Source organism: Colias philodice, chromosome 12 (genome assembly GCF_061535455.1).
Source record: "Colias philodice isolate Cphi_HAF_F1 chromosome 12, ilColPhil1 Martin Lab GWU primary, whole genome shotgun sequence".
Lineage (NCBI taxonomy): Eukaryota > Metazoa > Arthropoda > Insecta > Lepidoptera > Pieridae > Colias > Colias philodice.
In genome coordinates, this window is record NC_143097.1 from 1,998,458 (window position 1) to 2,014,732 (window position 16,275).

The 16,275-nt window shown below is 32.8% G+C and overlaps 1 protein-coding gene across 1 annotated transcript; it reads right to left on the reverse strand.

Annotated features, from left to right (window-relative positions):
- Nucleotides 1–1,391: 1,391 nt before the first annotated feature.
- LOC149483816 (beta-1,3-glucan-binding protein-like) lies at nt 1,392–6,936 on the reverse strand. Its single transcript, XM_089701954.1, has 9 exons — nt 6,807–6,936; nt 5,573–5,782; nt 5,124–5,287; nt 4,651–4,802; nt 4,181–4,344; nt 3,590–3,714; nt 2,615–2,732; nt 2,033–2,178; nt 1,392–1,664 (listed from the first exon to the last, which is right to left on the reverse strand). Exons 1-9 carry the CDS (start codon nt 6,934–6,936, stop codon nt 1,467–1,469), a joined length of 1,407 nt encoding a protein of 468 aa, XP_089558080.1. The 3' UTR covers nt 1,392–1,466.
- Nucleotides 6,937–16,275: the final 9,339 nt, after the last annotated feature.

The following is a 16,275-nucleotide window of genomic DNA, read 5'->3' on the forward strand; positions in this document are numbered from 1 at the left end:
ATGTTGTAACAATAAACTAAGAGAATTAGGCTTCCCTCATGAATTCCAACAATGTTGTGATAGCATCTGTAACGATAGTAGCAAGGATCACTTGGCAGCGATAGACGCACTTTATGGTGACATTGTAACAGCGTTACAGGGGGCGGCTGTTGACAGTTGTTTTCTATAATAGGGAAATAGGTAGTTAAATACATAATTAATAAAAATCAAACATTTATTTATCATAAAATGAGCATATTAAATCAAATTAAATCTTTTTATTCTGCGATAATTTTTTTAGAACATAACTTAAAACGTTTATTCGAAAACATAACATAATAGATATTTAGAGACAAAACATAAAATTTTCTTTAGAACATAAACCTGAAATCATGAACTATATAAAACAAAGCTTATTTACTAATAATATACCGACTTATTCGCTATCGAGATCAACGCAGCGTTTTCTGACCTTGTGCGGACGTTGGTCCGAGGTGGTGGAGACCATTTGGTGGAATTGTCTTTACCAATATAAAACTGCTGGTTACTTGTTGAAACAATTACTTCTTGCTTATCATTGCTGCATTCCTGTTCCGTATCACTGCCTTGACTTCGCTCTGAAATATGGTCGATTTCACCCTCGTCTTCTGAACTGCACTGTTCATTTTCACTGGCGTCAGCTTGTTCAAACAAGGCTAGGAGTCGACGTTGTTCGCTTTCGTAAGACATGGTTCATAAAATTGTGCAAAACAATATGAAATTTATCAATAAACAATAAAAAACAACAAACACGCTGTCTTTATAAATGTTACGTGACCATTGTGGCCGGGTATAACTTACCCGCGCGCTCTTTACACATGTCTACACTACGAGGTAGCCGAAGCAACACAAAATAGAGAAGAGAATATGCAAACAGAGGTCAACGACCGCAGCTACTGTAACGGACAAAAGACGTGCGCATTTTGTTTTAAAATTATGACAGTTTTAAAATGCGTCGGGTATTAGATACCCAGCAACAATGACGCCGGGTTAAATACAATACTCTTTATGAAGTAAGAGTTCTCGCCTTTAAAAGTGATATGGATGGTCCACTATCAGAACCAATAAGAATAAAAGTATTGAAAGATTATGATGCTGTTGTAACGAGGACCGTGAATGGGTGCCAGTTTTCAATGCAAACAGAAAACGTACAAATACAAGAAGATGTTTTCCCGTTAATTTACAATTCTTACTTTTAATACCCGAACTCTTAAATATTTAAAGTTTTGTTTATTACACAAGGACAGGAAGTGTGTGATACTGGTCGGTTACAATAAAAATAATAATAGGTTTTATCATCTTTTTCAAAATGTTTTATTGATAACAATTAATTTGTAAAACTATAAAGCATTTTATATGAATAAAAAGATTTTTGCATGTTTTTTCATTCATAAAAAATCCTTTACAGATGATAAACAACAACTATTCGACTAAATCCTAACGTAAATCTAAAGAGCTTTAATTCGTACGTAGTCGATGACCAATGGTTGTGACCAGGTCGGCCACCAGGCGTCCATATCTTGCCAGAAATTGAGCATCGCCTTCCGACCTCGATTCCTCCAGGGCTTAAAATGAGACCCTGATGTGTAGATGCCATCTGGAAACTCGGATATTCCACCAGCTGACACCCCTAATGTTGTATAGAACTGAAATGGAAATTGGTATTGGTTGGTTTAGGTCTATTTATAGTAATTTGCATATTTTTTATGTAATTATATTCTTATAACTATTTTATTATAATATAAGAATTCTGGCGATATAAAGCTATTTCATGAGATCCGTCTCCATAACGAACACGTCAAAATAAGAATTATCGAAATCGATGTAGCTGTTCACGCGTGACGCCGTGACTAAGGGAAATAGGGATTCATTATTTCCCTTGGTCATGGCGTTGTAATTTTAATACTAACATAGTTTTAAGGTAACAAGATACTAACAATTATATGGATATTGCAATTATCTGAAATAAATCAAATAAATAAATAGAAATAAATTATTATATTTAGAGATTTACATAATCATCAAACGGAGCCATGCTGGTCCCAGTGTTGAGGAGGTCTCGTGGTAGCGGACAGTCCCGGGGCAGCTGTCCCTGCAGTCCATTTGTTGTGGGCTCCACACGAGCCCATTCTATACCATCCACTGTTAAGGTTATCCGAGCTGCAATGGATTAGATTGAAATCATTTTGGGGTCAAAACATTTTCTTGGGTGGGCAACTGAGCTACTTTGTTAACCCATACATACACACAACCAATAAAATAATTGTGCGGACATAACCCATGAATATTTACAGAGGAATGCACCATACACAAACGGAGACTGAAAGTGGAACGTCTAAGGTACTTAATTCAGAGCTAATGATTACGAGTCTCATTAATAAAGGATGAAAATTATAGATTAATATTTTTTAAATAAACCAAGTCTTCCCTTATTCAAAACCTTTCATTCTTATGTCTGTGTTTAAAGTTTGTACTTTATCATATTATGATTATGCGTGATAAGTAAAAATTAATTTTTCTATTTATGTAAATAACGTTACTGTACATATTTTTTTATGTGTAGAATATGTCTGAAAAAAGGGAAAACATAACTTACTGGGTTCCCACAGTACAGCATAAAGATGGAAGTCGTTAGACCAAGGATTCCCAGAATATTTGGTTCTGATGAGGTATTGACGGCAGTTGAAATCCATAATTGGTCCTCCATATAGAACCTGAAATTATTGTCATGCATATTTTTAGTTATCAAGAACAAACAAGAGCGTGTGTGCCGAGCACACGTGTCAGAAGTGAAACTTCTTTGACATGATTCAAACATACCAAAATCGTCGCCTTACTTCAAGACGTGACGGTATTGCCATGACGCGACCTTGAGATTTTACTCTCAATGCGCCTAAAGAAGTTTCACTTTAAAATCAATTTAAAACAAAAAGGGCTTCCCTACAACAGAAAAAGATTAAATTACGACTAACAGTAAAATATGGAGTTCACATTAAAATGATAATACAATAAAAATATGTATTATTATTTTACTTTAGGAAGTGCTAAGACATTGACCATATAGTATTCACGTTGAATAATAATTTTTCATCTTTTACTACGATGATGCTATGAATGCTAATCAAGATAATAGATTTGAAAACATAACAACTGTTATTGTTACAACTGTTTTAATAATTTATTTTACAATGTTATTCATATTTTCTGTTGTTACTTATATAAGTTTACTAGCTGTCCCAACAAACGTTATTCTGCCTTTCTCTTATAACTTGAAAACTTGATGTTGGCCGATTCTCAGACACACAAAGTCTCGTGAGAATCGGTCCAACTGTTTCGGAGGAGTATCATAACTAACTTACACACGAATAACACATAATAGTTAATACACGAGAATTTTATATATATTACAGAGAAGAGAAGAAGAGATTCAAATCTGAAATATTTACAGAAAAGGATTTGAATGAAGTACTTGCGTGGTGTGATAGCGGGCCTATTAAACTAGCCACACAACTTGCATTGTCTTAGTACATTGTCACGATAATAATTATTTCCATTTAATAGCATATAATACCTGATTTCCAATATTATCATTGCCAAACATCAATTCACTGTTCCCCCGAGCACCAGCGATCCTTATTATTCCCGATGCATAGTTCATGAACCCGTATTTGTTCAATAAAGGCTCTAACAGGATATCTGAAAGTTTCAATATATAAAATAAAAACATACATAAAAACTGTTAAGTTTTGAAACGACTTTTTAGGAATTATTTGAAAGTATGGCCCTACTCGCGTTTCATATTTTTACTTATACTGTAATAAAACCAAGAAATAAAGAAGTGTATGTAATGTATAATATCAGTAAGTTTAGTCCCTTGTCCGTATGGGTAAATATATGGGCATTTTATATTTCAACATTCTATCTCGCCAGAAACAAATGATTGAAAAAAAAAAACATTCTATCTCATCATTCGGTCTATACCGGAAGAAAGACACTTTCTTCATTTAACTCTACACAATATAGGTACTACTACTACTACTACTACTACTACTACTTAGTAGTAGTCTACTACTACTCGACGACGACGACGACGAATATAGGTAAGTACCTATAAAATTCTAATATTTTCTATAGTATGAAAGACTTGTATTAAAAAGGTCACCTGGAAAGATCCAATCGCCTCGAGGTAATTTCGCCCGGACTTCCACGAGACCGTATTTAAAGGACAGCTTTGAAGTCAATCTTCCGCTGACAACTGGAGGCAATATATTTGCTCCCCAGGCACTTGTACTACATTTCGATGAATATGTTGATCTACTTGTGCAGCTAGAATAAATAATAAAGGATTAACAGTCAAGGGAACGGAAAGAAATGATAATGAAATTATAATAGAATTAATAGTGACGCCTTTTTTTCTACACGGAAATGGAATGAACATTTATAAAGTATATTTTGTTGAAGGATTATCAGTATTGAATGTGTTTCAAAAACTATGAGTACTAGTGCTTATAGAGATACTGAAGGCTACGATAAAATATGGATAAACTTTGTAAGATTAGTATTAAGGGTTTTTTTATACTTTCAACATAATTTGATCATGAAATTAGGATAAAAAATATTACTAAAACTCACCCACTTATTAAATCTAGAGTACCAGAGTATATCGAATTATTCGAAAATCCCGGAAAGTTTTGAAGAAGTTGAGGAGCTATTTGTAAATTTCCATTATTAACTGATACTGTTTGGCTTTTCGGTGGGCGTTGGTAGGATACAAACGGATAATCCTGGTAAAGTAAACAAAAAAAAGCTTTAATTCACTGTTATTGAAAAACAAAACAAACACATTTTCCAAAATTGAATCCACACTTTATACAATTAAGGTATACTGGAGTTTCAAAATTCATTCGCGCAAAGCAATCTATAGAAGTACCTATACATTACCTACATTTTTGCTAAAAATATTCCATAATTCAAGAAGGTGATTTACATTGTTTTATTGATCAATACTAATATTTATTTTTGCTCGTAAAACTTCAGAACCACTAATGTCTTAATTATTATCAGAACATTTAATCTCATCAAAAAACAAAATAAAATCTACCTACTGGTTGTTCTGGCACATACTGTTCGATGTACCACAAATCTTCGTTAAGTCTATCAAAGTTGTCTTCAAATATAACTTGTCCGGCACACGCTTTGCCATCTCTCACTTGTGTCAGAGTACTGCGACATTCTGGAGATGATGCTGGAGCTGATGGGTCCACCAGTTCTAAAAGACAAGAATGCTATATGCTGGTAAATTAAAAAGGTCATATTGGAGAGCGTCGTCTTTATTTTTCCTTTTTTTAGTTTATGACAATGACGATAGACTAGTTAGGTACAGTGTTGTAGGAACTTTTATTTCTATTTTTATTTCATTATCTTTCCGGAGAAAAAAAGATAATAGATCAATGTAATTTTGATGTCTTAGTTTTTGCGTCATGTGTAATTCTACGTGAGCTGTACTATTAATTAAAATTAATTATTACTATAGTACATATTAAAATAAACTCACCTTTAACAGTAAATGAACGGTTATCTTTGACAAAGAGCTTTATATCGCTGGCCACAATAACGTAATAGTTGATGACGTCATTAGGGTCTATATTGAGGTCTTCAAACACCCATTCTCCGCGTTTTGGCACTGTGATTAATTGAACATCGCCTTGTATATAATCTTCATTTAAATTCCCTCCGAATACAAATAGTGATAGTGAAGGATCATCTAAAAAGAGTGTTATTATTAGTATTTTAAACAACTTCAAAAAAGGAAGAACTTTTCAATTCCTATGTTCACTAATGTGAGTTGGTACTTCTAAAGTGGTCCGATTTCAAGATCTGACGAGATTTTTGTTTATTCTCAATACCTGATGGAAAAGGGGCAGTTGGTCTAAAAATTAATGGGTTAATCCTTAATTATGCGTATTCGATTAACTCGTCTTCAAGGTGATATTTTAATCGGTTAATGTAATATGACTTATAGAATTGTATATAATATGTATGAGACAATAATGTCGCCACCATCAGTATATGAAATCAAATAGATTATTATTATATTGATTATTATATGAACATAATACAAAATAAATTGGATTCACCTTGCAGTCAATTGTACTTACAAATAAGTATTTATTTATTAACTAGATTTTTTTCTAGTTACTTTTTCTAGATTTCATTATGTCACTAAATTAAAAAAATAACTGTGATATCATGTCGAAACATTCGTGCACGTTCAACCAAACAGACAAATTGTAGCTGTGTAATAGAGCTGTTTTTTTTAAACGAATTTTAGCTAAATCGATTTATTGCCTCCGAAACCTGCATTTCATGAAAATCGTTGAACCCGTTTGCGAGATTCAGATTATACATATATGTATATTAACAAAAATAGTTAATTTAAAGTTATGATAAATTAAAGCAAAAAGGTGCTTATATTAATTAGTGTATTTTTGGCAAATATTATATTTAATTGAGGAAGTCTAATTGATTTAATAAATATTTAAAACTAGAGGTCCGCCCCGGCTTCGCCCGTGGTACATATTTCGCAATAAAAGGTAGCCTATGTCCTTTCTCGGGTATCAAAATATCTCCATACCAAATTTCATGCAAATTGGTTCAGGCGTGATTGAGTAACAGACAGACAGACAGAGTTACTTTCGCATTTATAATATTAGTATGGATTATTGACCCGGTATTGACACCTGGAAGAAGTCCTTAATAAATAAATGTTTGAGTTATAGATAACTAACCTGGTATTGACACCCGTATGCCCTTGGGTTTTAAGGCCTGTATCTTCACATTAGTTATTTTGAAATGACCGGATGCACCAGCTGACACTAAAAATAGAATTAAGACGCGACCGAACAGCTTAAGCGCCATTTTCCCACTGAAGTCAAAGATGAGTAAGCAAAGATTATATTATGTGTGTGCAATTGTTAACATTAAAATCACCAATGTATAAAATGTACTATTTGTTTTGTTGTTTCCATCGGTATCTTACTTAGAAGTAGGTAAATCCAATGGTGGGCTCTAAAAGCATTTTTTTTTGTTCTCTGACTTTTACATTTTACTAGATATCCGCCCGCGGCATCGATCGCGTTTTCAAAGAAAATCTCGCATAGTTCCTATTCCTGCGGTGGGATTTCCGGGATAAAAAGTAGCCTATGTCTTATTCTGGGTCTTCATCTAGCTACATACCAAATTTCATTGTAATCGGTTCAGTAGTATTTGCGTGAAAGAGTAACAAACATCCATACATCCTTATAAACTTTCGCACATAATATACGGATTCCAATTCTATAATGTCAATTGACAAAATTTATTATTTTTAAGAAAAATGTTTTATAAATTATAAATTTTACAAATCCACTAAAAAGGGTTCTCCCCATTAGTCATTTTTCTTAAGAACTGCTCGAGTAAAAGATAGTAACCTTTCGCTGTAAAACTTACATAAATAAAAACCTGTTGATAATATATTAAATAACACGTAGTATTTTAACCGACTTTTAAAAAAAGAGACTCTCAATTTGTAGCGTATTTTTTTAATAAATTTGTTCATTCCGGAAACTCTCCATAGGTAGGTTAATTTATTCGCCAAAGGGTCTGGTGGGTCGACTGATGATAATTACCCATGCAAAGATGTATAATATTAATTTGCAGGCGTAATGCAAAATATGATGATTGGATCATTTCGTATAAAAATACAGGATATAGAGTTATAGCATAGAATATAATATAATATATTCTAACGCGTATAGTCCGCCTATTCATTTATGCGGAATTTAAATTAACGTTTTCTATGGCGTGCTGGACATTCGGCAAAATATAAATACCTATAGATTTCTCCCTTACAACCCCTTTCTTTTTTCAAAGTACCAACATTCTAAAAGAAGACTTACAAACTTACAAATTAATTAAACCTAAATAAAATTTAATCAAATTGACATTAAAAACACAACTAAATTATCTCAATACCAATAACTATACTTACAGGGTTATCATACAGATAAAAGTTACATAATAAAAAATTATTGATAATATTTTATATTACACGTAGTATTCGACGAGATTCTATTTGTGGCGTATTTTTTTTATTGAATTTGTTCATTCCGGAAACTCTACTTTGGTAGGTTAATTTATTTGCCAAAGGGTCTGATTATTACCTATGCAAAGTTGTACAATATCTTATCTTATCTTATATATATATACAGGGTTACTTGTAAAACACCAGCAACCTCTCAGGACAAGATAGCTAACATCATAAGTAACAACATTTGTTCTACGACTTTTGGCATAACGCAATACATTATTTTTAAATGATTTTTTTTAAGTTTTTATTGTACTCTACTAACATTTGTAAGTCTATGTTCTATTCATTATCGAAAGGACGACGCGACGCCTCCTTTCCCCTCTCGTTCGCTTCTTGTTTACGTAATTTTTGGGATGCGCGTAGAGTTTATAATATTGAAACGGAAAATTAAATGTATATTTTATATTTATTTTTGTATGAAAATAAAATCTAACAAATTATCAAAAGTCGTAGAACAAATGTTGTTACTTATGATGTTAGCTATCTTGTCCTGCGAGGTTGCTGGTGTTTTACAAGTAACCCTGTATGTATACATATAATAAAATCGTAGGAAAGTCAAAACTGTACATTGAATATTTTTTTAAAAGAATACTTGATCCATGATCTATAATCGATATAGAAGCCAAAAATATAGTTTTTAGAATTTTTGTCTGTTTGTCTGTTTGTCTGTATGATTTTCCGGGCTAATCTCAGAAAGTACTGCATAGATTTACTTCAAATTTTGCATGAATATTCCCAAGAGGTCGGGTGAGGATAGTTTAAACATATTATCATGATATCACCTTCGGGGGAGGAGCTGTGAACCTTTATTTTTCTTACATATTCCGTGTACTACGACAGCGTACAATCTAAAGACTCATGTATAAATGTTGGTTTCGAGTAAACCATGCTATTATCTAGCTTTACAAAATAAAAACTATGTCATTTACGTAATTTGGGCAGAGAAACAGTTTAATGAATTTAGTAGTATAGAGACAAATTTGCAACAGCGCCATCTATGAGATTTCGTAAAAATCAAATCAATTTACATGTTAACACTACTGAACATACTGTTGAAAATTAATAATTTAAATATAAGCATGTTGTTTATTTAACTCTTTAACCCATATCTTCCCTTCCCTATAAGGTGCGCTTATATTTCGTGTGAATATACTACATTTTTAAAAGTGAGGGTAAGTGTTTATTATTATAAGTCAAACTAGACACCATTACAATATTAATCTAATATTGATTGTGTTCATTGGTAACATTTTTGAAATCTTCGTGTTTTATAAATTTATAAAGGAAAAAATTCGATCACGAGGCGGGACTCCAACCCGCATAATTTCGTGATTGAATGTTTATATTCTTTATAAATTTTATTTATAAAGCATTTGAATGTCATAAAACCATAAATATCAAATTCAATCTTCGTGTTTTGTGAATTTTCACCATGCGTTCCCACAAAAGGTAAGTTGTTACTTGTATAGGTATTTATTTTTTATAATGATAGATAGCAATTCATGTTTTTTGTTGGTTTTATAAAGGTTTTATAGTACACTTTTAGAATGAAATAATAAAATGATGAATTCTTTTTGACTTTTACAAGATTTTGAGGTGCGTTGGGAACAGTAGTTTGTTGATAAAATTTTATTTGTAAGTAGCTTTTTTTATAGATTTACAGATAACTTTTGATTTTTTATTTACAGATTCAATGTTGATAAAATTATATCGCCTTTGGAAGACTATTTCTGCTGACAATTTTACAACACCACTTGAAAATTGATGATTTGATGATGAAGATAGTGGCAGCGAGGATTAAGTGGAAATTAGTAATCATCCGCTTCGTCAATTTTTGACTGAAGTTAATGTCCAACGTATGGTTCAATCATTGGAAGTATCTCAGGTAATTTTGGAGGATATTTTTCAGGAAGGAGAGAAGGGGCAGTCAACCACATATCAAACTACTACGTTTTAGTACCGAAAAAAATGTTATTGCCAAATGAAACATAAATTTTGCACTCACAACTGTACAAGTCATGATTTTTATTCTGACTTTGCTGTTATCTGATTATAATATTTATCGTTATGGCTATCGAGGTACCGACCGTACTGGGATGAGAGTACATGATATACTCATCATCCAGGATTGCTTAGAGCATTTTCACACTGAAAAAGATGTTTTCTTTGAATCGTAGTTGCTTCATTTATTTATTTTTAATCATTTTACATAATATGTTTTATATTTGAACATTTTCATTATATTTTATAAATAAAATGGAACCAACATAACTTTGTTGTGTATCATTTCTCTATTAAAAACCCGTAGGCATATTTTTCGAGCGCCCCATTTAAGGTGCGGTCCTGAAATTATAAAAAGTTAATGTATACTTTTGCCTAATATAAGCTCAAGCTCATTTTTAAATAAAAATAACAAAAAGAACTTATTTATTAAAATTTAGTAGATAAAAGAAATTATGTTAAGGTAACGGCACCAGTCGTGGACAAGCATCCAGTAATGGACAAAATAAATATTAAATTTAAATATTAAGACCAAAATGAACGTTATATAATTTGGCAATACTTAAAATAAAAGTTTGGTTCATAAGCTATCAAAATACGACATTTCATCTTATTCGGCCAAAATGTTTGAAGATGGCAGAACGTTATGTTTAGTTGCTGCGACTCGTTTCGAAGAAATCCGTTTTTACTAAGGAAATCCTTAAGGAAGTGAGGACACAATTTTGGTTATAAGAATTTTTGTATAAATGTCAGCAAAATTTGATATTACTTTTATTTATAGTAGTTAAGTGTACGAAATATTACACGATTTAGTATCATGATAGGTTATGTTGTTTAAATAAAATTCATCAGTGTCCATAACTGGATTTAATTCTATGGATATATCCATTTATGGACATTTGTCGAAAATAAACTTTTTTTAAAGGTATTAATTACATGCGCTTTTCTGTATTGTCTTTTCTTTCTGATTAATAATATACCTATCACGACCATTTCAAACAAAGGATTCCAATATTGTACAACAATTGTCCATGACTGGATTTGCTTTGGTTCCTATAATGGACATTGATATTTTTTGTTAAAATTACACTAATGGGTCCAACAACATAATATCTAATAGAGAAATCTAGAGAGTTCTCTGATGAACTGTTTGGATCGTTGTCTGCTGCTAAATTCCACCACCATATAGCACACACGCTTAAATTTCATCCACACCATCTTGACAACAGTTTAAAAAAAGCTTTTTGCCTCGTGCTACAATTTGGAATCCATATCGATGGACCGATCAGATTAAGGCTGCTGGCGGATTCAGCTTGGCGATTCACTTCACGAGTGTAGCGGAATGCCAGGAAACAGAGAGATACGGCGGAACATCGTGACGCGGGTAACATCTACCCTAGAGTGATATGACGAAGAAGAAGAAGTCTCAAAATGGATGGAATGGCAGTACTTTTTTTAGTTATATTTTTCATCCCTGACTTAAAAAAACCATATTGGTGTTTCTTAACGGACATAACTCGTATTTAACGATACATTTGTGCAATTTTTGCCTAGAAAATGGAAATTAAGACTGTTTTAAATATTATAAGTATGCAAAATATGTATGTAATTAATAAGTACTATTTTTTATAAATACATCCCCGATTTATTGTATTCCAATCATCATTTTCAAGATTCTATTGATAACTATAAGTCTTCTCCAATTGTAAATAACTGGAGAAACGACATTAGGTACGGTCCATAAATGGGTGTTCATAACTGGATGTTGTCCAAAACTGGGTGTCCATCATTAGATTTTTCACTGTCCAACACTGGTGCAAAAAAGTGGTTTTTTAATTTATAAATAACTTCATTATTTATGCATTGTAATCTTTTTTCTAACATTGGTTACGTTAAACTAACATTGAACTAAAGGTATAACTAAACAATATCCAATAAAGTTAAAAAACCTACGAGAAATTTGCAAAAAACTTCAATTTTTTCCTTAATCTGTACAAGACTGGTGCCGTTACGTTACGATTTTATAAGAAAACACAGTATATTTATTAGGTGGCGGTGATCTCTTCCAGGCAAAAGATATTCATCAGCTCAATAAAATTGAATAGAATGTTGTTAGTACTGTTATTCTTTAAATTCACAGATTGTAATGAGCATTTCCACATTAAAGTTCAAACAAAACCCTCAAATTTTTGAGCAGAGTTGAGCAAGATAATTAAAAAAATGTGCTGCGTTTTAAGTATTATAGAAAAGGTTAGTTCGTTGATAATTATTATTTCTTCATCATTTAAGTACATGTTGTTAAATGTTAGTAAAAATAAACTTTGACTGTTAATACTTTTGTTCAGTATTTACATACCTGTATGATTATTGCTTGGTAATTAATATGTATATTTTCATGTCGTACCTATAGCTAATTATAAACACATTAAGTGTGATGTGAAACTAGCTGGATTTATTTTTACACACTCACAGCCATATATTTTATATTAAAATAGTGTTGATAGTGTAAATCATAATATTTTTTCACAATTAAAAATGTTTCCTTTTTTTTGATGGTGTTGGCATCGAATTAAACCGCGCTGTCGTTTCGTTCACTAAAAGTGATGTTATGAGGACCGAATATGTAGCCGCCTCAACTTACGGAAACGAGAGTAACCTGCGTTGTCTGTTAGATAGTCGAATTTAACGTTACATGGAAATTGGAATCTAAATATATTTTACTTATATTAAATCTGTACATGAAATATATTTCCTAATGTTGAATTTATATTTTTGGTTTTATGGCATTCAAATGCTTTATAAATATAAATTTATAAAGAATAGAAAAAATTCGATCACGGGGCGGGACTCGAACCCACATCCTTCGCGCCATTCCGGGGCGGATGCCTGACCAACTCAGCCACTCGTGACCCGCCAGAGCAATCGAATTTATTCTATTCTTTCAGTTTTATGTGTCTGAAGGGACACACCGCGCGCCATCTATTGAGATGATTAACAACCATTTCAACCAATATGAAGCACTTTTCAGTGAATACAATATTGTAACGATGGAACACGACCTTTTTTGTTGAATTTATATTTTTGGTTTTATGGCATTCAAATGCTTTATAAATATAAATTTATAAAGAATAGAAAAAATTCGATCACGAGGCGGGACTCGAACCCGCATCCTTCGCGCCATTCCGGGGCGGATGCCTGACCAACTCAGCCACTCGTGACCCGCCAGTTTTATGTGTCTGAAGGGACACACCGCGCGCCATCTATTGAGATGATTAACAACCATTTCAACCAATATGAAGCACTTTTCAGTGAATACAATATTGTAACGATGGAACACGACCTTTTTTGTTGAATTTATATTTTTGGTTTTATGGCATTCAAATGCTTTATAAATATAAATTTATAAAGAATAGAAAAAATTCGATCACGAGGCGGGACTCGAACCCGCATCCTTCGCGCCATTCCGGGGCGGATGCCTGACCAACTCAGCCACTCGTGACCCGCCAGATTATTTATATATATTTCCTAAATAACTATCACGGGGTGATTAGGGAATAGGGATCGACACTGATGCCATAGAAGTAAACAGTAAAATTATTGTCCGTCTGTCTGTCCGAACAAAAACTACTCGACGGAGCAGAGCAGTAACTCCATTTTTTTTTTCCGCTTTCGTCGCGTGTGCAACCTTAATGGTTAAACCTACACAGAAATCATATATGAAAGAAATGTTCTCCTTATTATATAAAAAATATCTCCCGACATCATAAATGTCTATCTTTTATGGTTGACTCACAATAACACGTGTAACTTCCGATAGCTTAGGAGTTCGAAGCTTTCTGATTATATATTTGTCTATAACACTCTCAGTCCGTTGTAACTCAATTTTTATTTTCATGAATCAGTGCCACCATAAAATATTTATCTCGAATTTCGAGCAAAGCTAAGAAAATGAGAAATAAGAGTTCTCAAGAATCGTTAGAGGTAAGAGGCCGAAAACAACATGTGTTATGCCGAGAACCTGAAACCGCTTCACAACGCGAATTGCGGCTCACAGCTGACCGCGAACGGCATGTGCTATCCCGTGAGACCGAAACCTTCACTGCGAGGGTATAACGTCTCACAGCTGATCACGGCCGTCATATTTTATCTCGAGAATCTGAAACTTTTACTCAATATGAAGACCGTTTGACAAAATAATGATAGGGTGCACCATAATATTATTCGATCTCTTGAAGATGAACATGAGCATAAGCAATGACTAGAGTAGGGACGCGAATATTACAATTAATTGAGACAAGAACGATTAATAAGTTTGTATAATGAAAGATTAAGAATTGAACCTATTCGGTCTCTGGAAACGGACGAATAGCGAGAGGCCCCTCTTACTGCAGACAGATTTCGACATAGTCTTAATGACTTAGAGGTAAACATAGAAGATCAATCTACGAATTCTGTGGTGGGCCGTGGGGTCCGACAAATATAAAAGTGGGTTTGCTTATAACCTCACAATTGATTACAGATCATCTTCTGTATATGCGATATTAACTTTAAAGATGAGTAAGGATTCGGCTTTCGTTTGAAGATACACCGGAACCTTTGAAATCACTACTTTTAGAGGAACATGTGCAATCTAAACAGTTCTTAGACAATATTCGCTCTTATAGTAGTGCGTTTCAAATGATCCTTTGGTGCTCAACAATTATCAGAAGGTCTTTTCATGCTTACTTTTAAGATACAAAGTCAAGTTTACCAATTGATAGGATCCCTTTTGCCTGAAGGCCAACGTAAGTTTCTTTAAATATATTTTGTATTCGACTACAACGAATAGTCGAATACAAGAATTATCAATATTTCTCGAATTTAAAACTTAACTCATTTCACAATTTTGAACATGTTTCATCAGGTTAATTCGTATGTATGCAGTTTTAAAACGACATTAGAAGCTTTTCCTCAAGATGGTGATATTAATATAAAATTGTTATAAATGCCGGATTAAACTCCCTGGGCGTGTTATAACGCCCAGGCCACAGTATTACAATTTTTCCTACAGCAGAGTGACGAATGTATTTTCGCATAGCAACGGAGGGGAACTCGCGGGGGGTCAAGTGATGCGGGCCACGTACCATTAACATGCTTAGTTTGTGGTACCGAGCGCGAAAGAAAGTCATCGTGTTTTTGTTTTGTTACTATGTAAACTAACGTAATTTAATACTTTGGTGCATATTCTATAACGGTGCGCTCAAACTGTTAATCTACATTTAATTTAGATTATTATTTGAAATACTAAATCACATTCATTCATGTTTTCCTCAGATTTTCGATTTCCACCGATTTTAAGATTTTCTTATCAGAGTGTTCAATTTTAATGTAGTTAAATTTTATAAGAGACAATTAAGAACATTCAAAAATAAAGTGTCACTTATTTTTTTTAAACGAAAATAATAAATGACGAAAAACGACGTAATCGCGGACGAAGTCGCGGGCAACAGCTAGTATTATATATAGTTACTACTGAAAAATAGTACTCACTTCTGAGCGCTGTAAAACCTTAGTTATTGACGTAATGAAAAAATGTTGTATATAAAAGTTGTTCCTCGAAAAACAATCTACAAAAATAGTCTTATATCATTTCTTCGTAAAATGATCAAAAAAAAGTTTTATTGAAAAATATAAATAGCTCTAATTTCTGAACATTTTCGCTTATAACTTTTTTATTTATAATTCTACGACAAAAAGTTACTGAATTAAAGTTGTAGAGAATTTAATTTGCAACAAATAATGTTAACATTGTTTTATTATCAGATAAATAGTTTAAGAGATATATCGTTAAAACCATTTCAACCGCTATTTTCAAGATGGCGGCCATGGGACAAGGGTGGCGACCCCACAAACTTGGTTTTAGCTTCACACTGACCCCCCCTACACATCAAAAAAATAAAATTGCGTCCTCTAAAAAACGCAAGGTCAGGCCTAAAAAATGTAGACGTAAAATACGTTGCAAAAAGGTTATCACAGCATACAATTTTATTCTCTTATCGAAGCGGAAAAAGTATAGTAGGTATCATTTTAAAACTATATTATACTCAATGACGTTTTGTTTATACATTTTTATAAATATTACCGCTCTC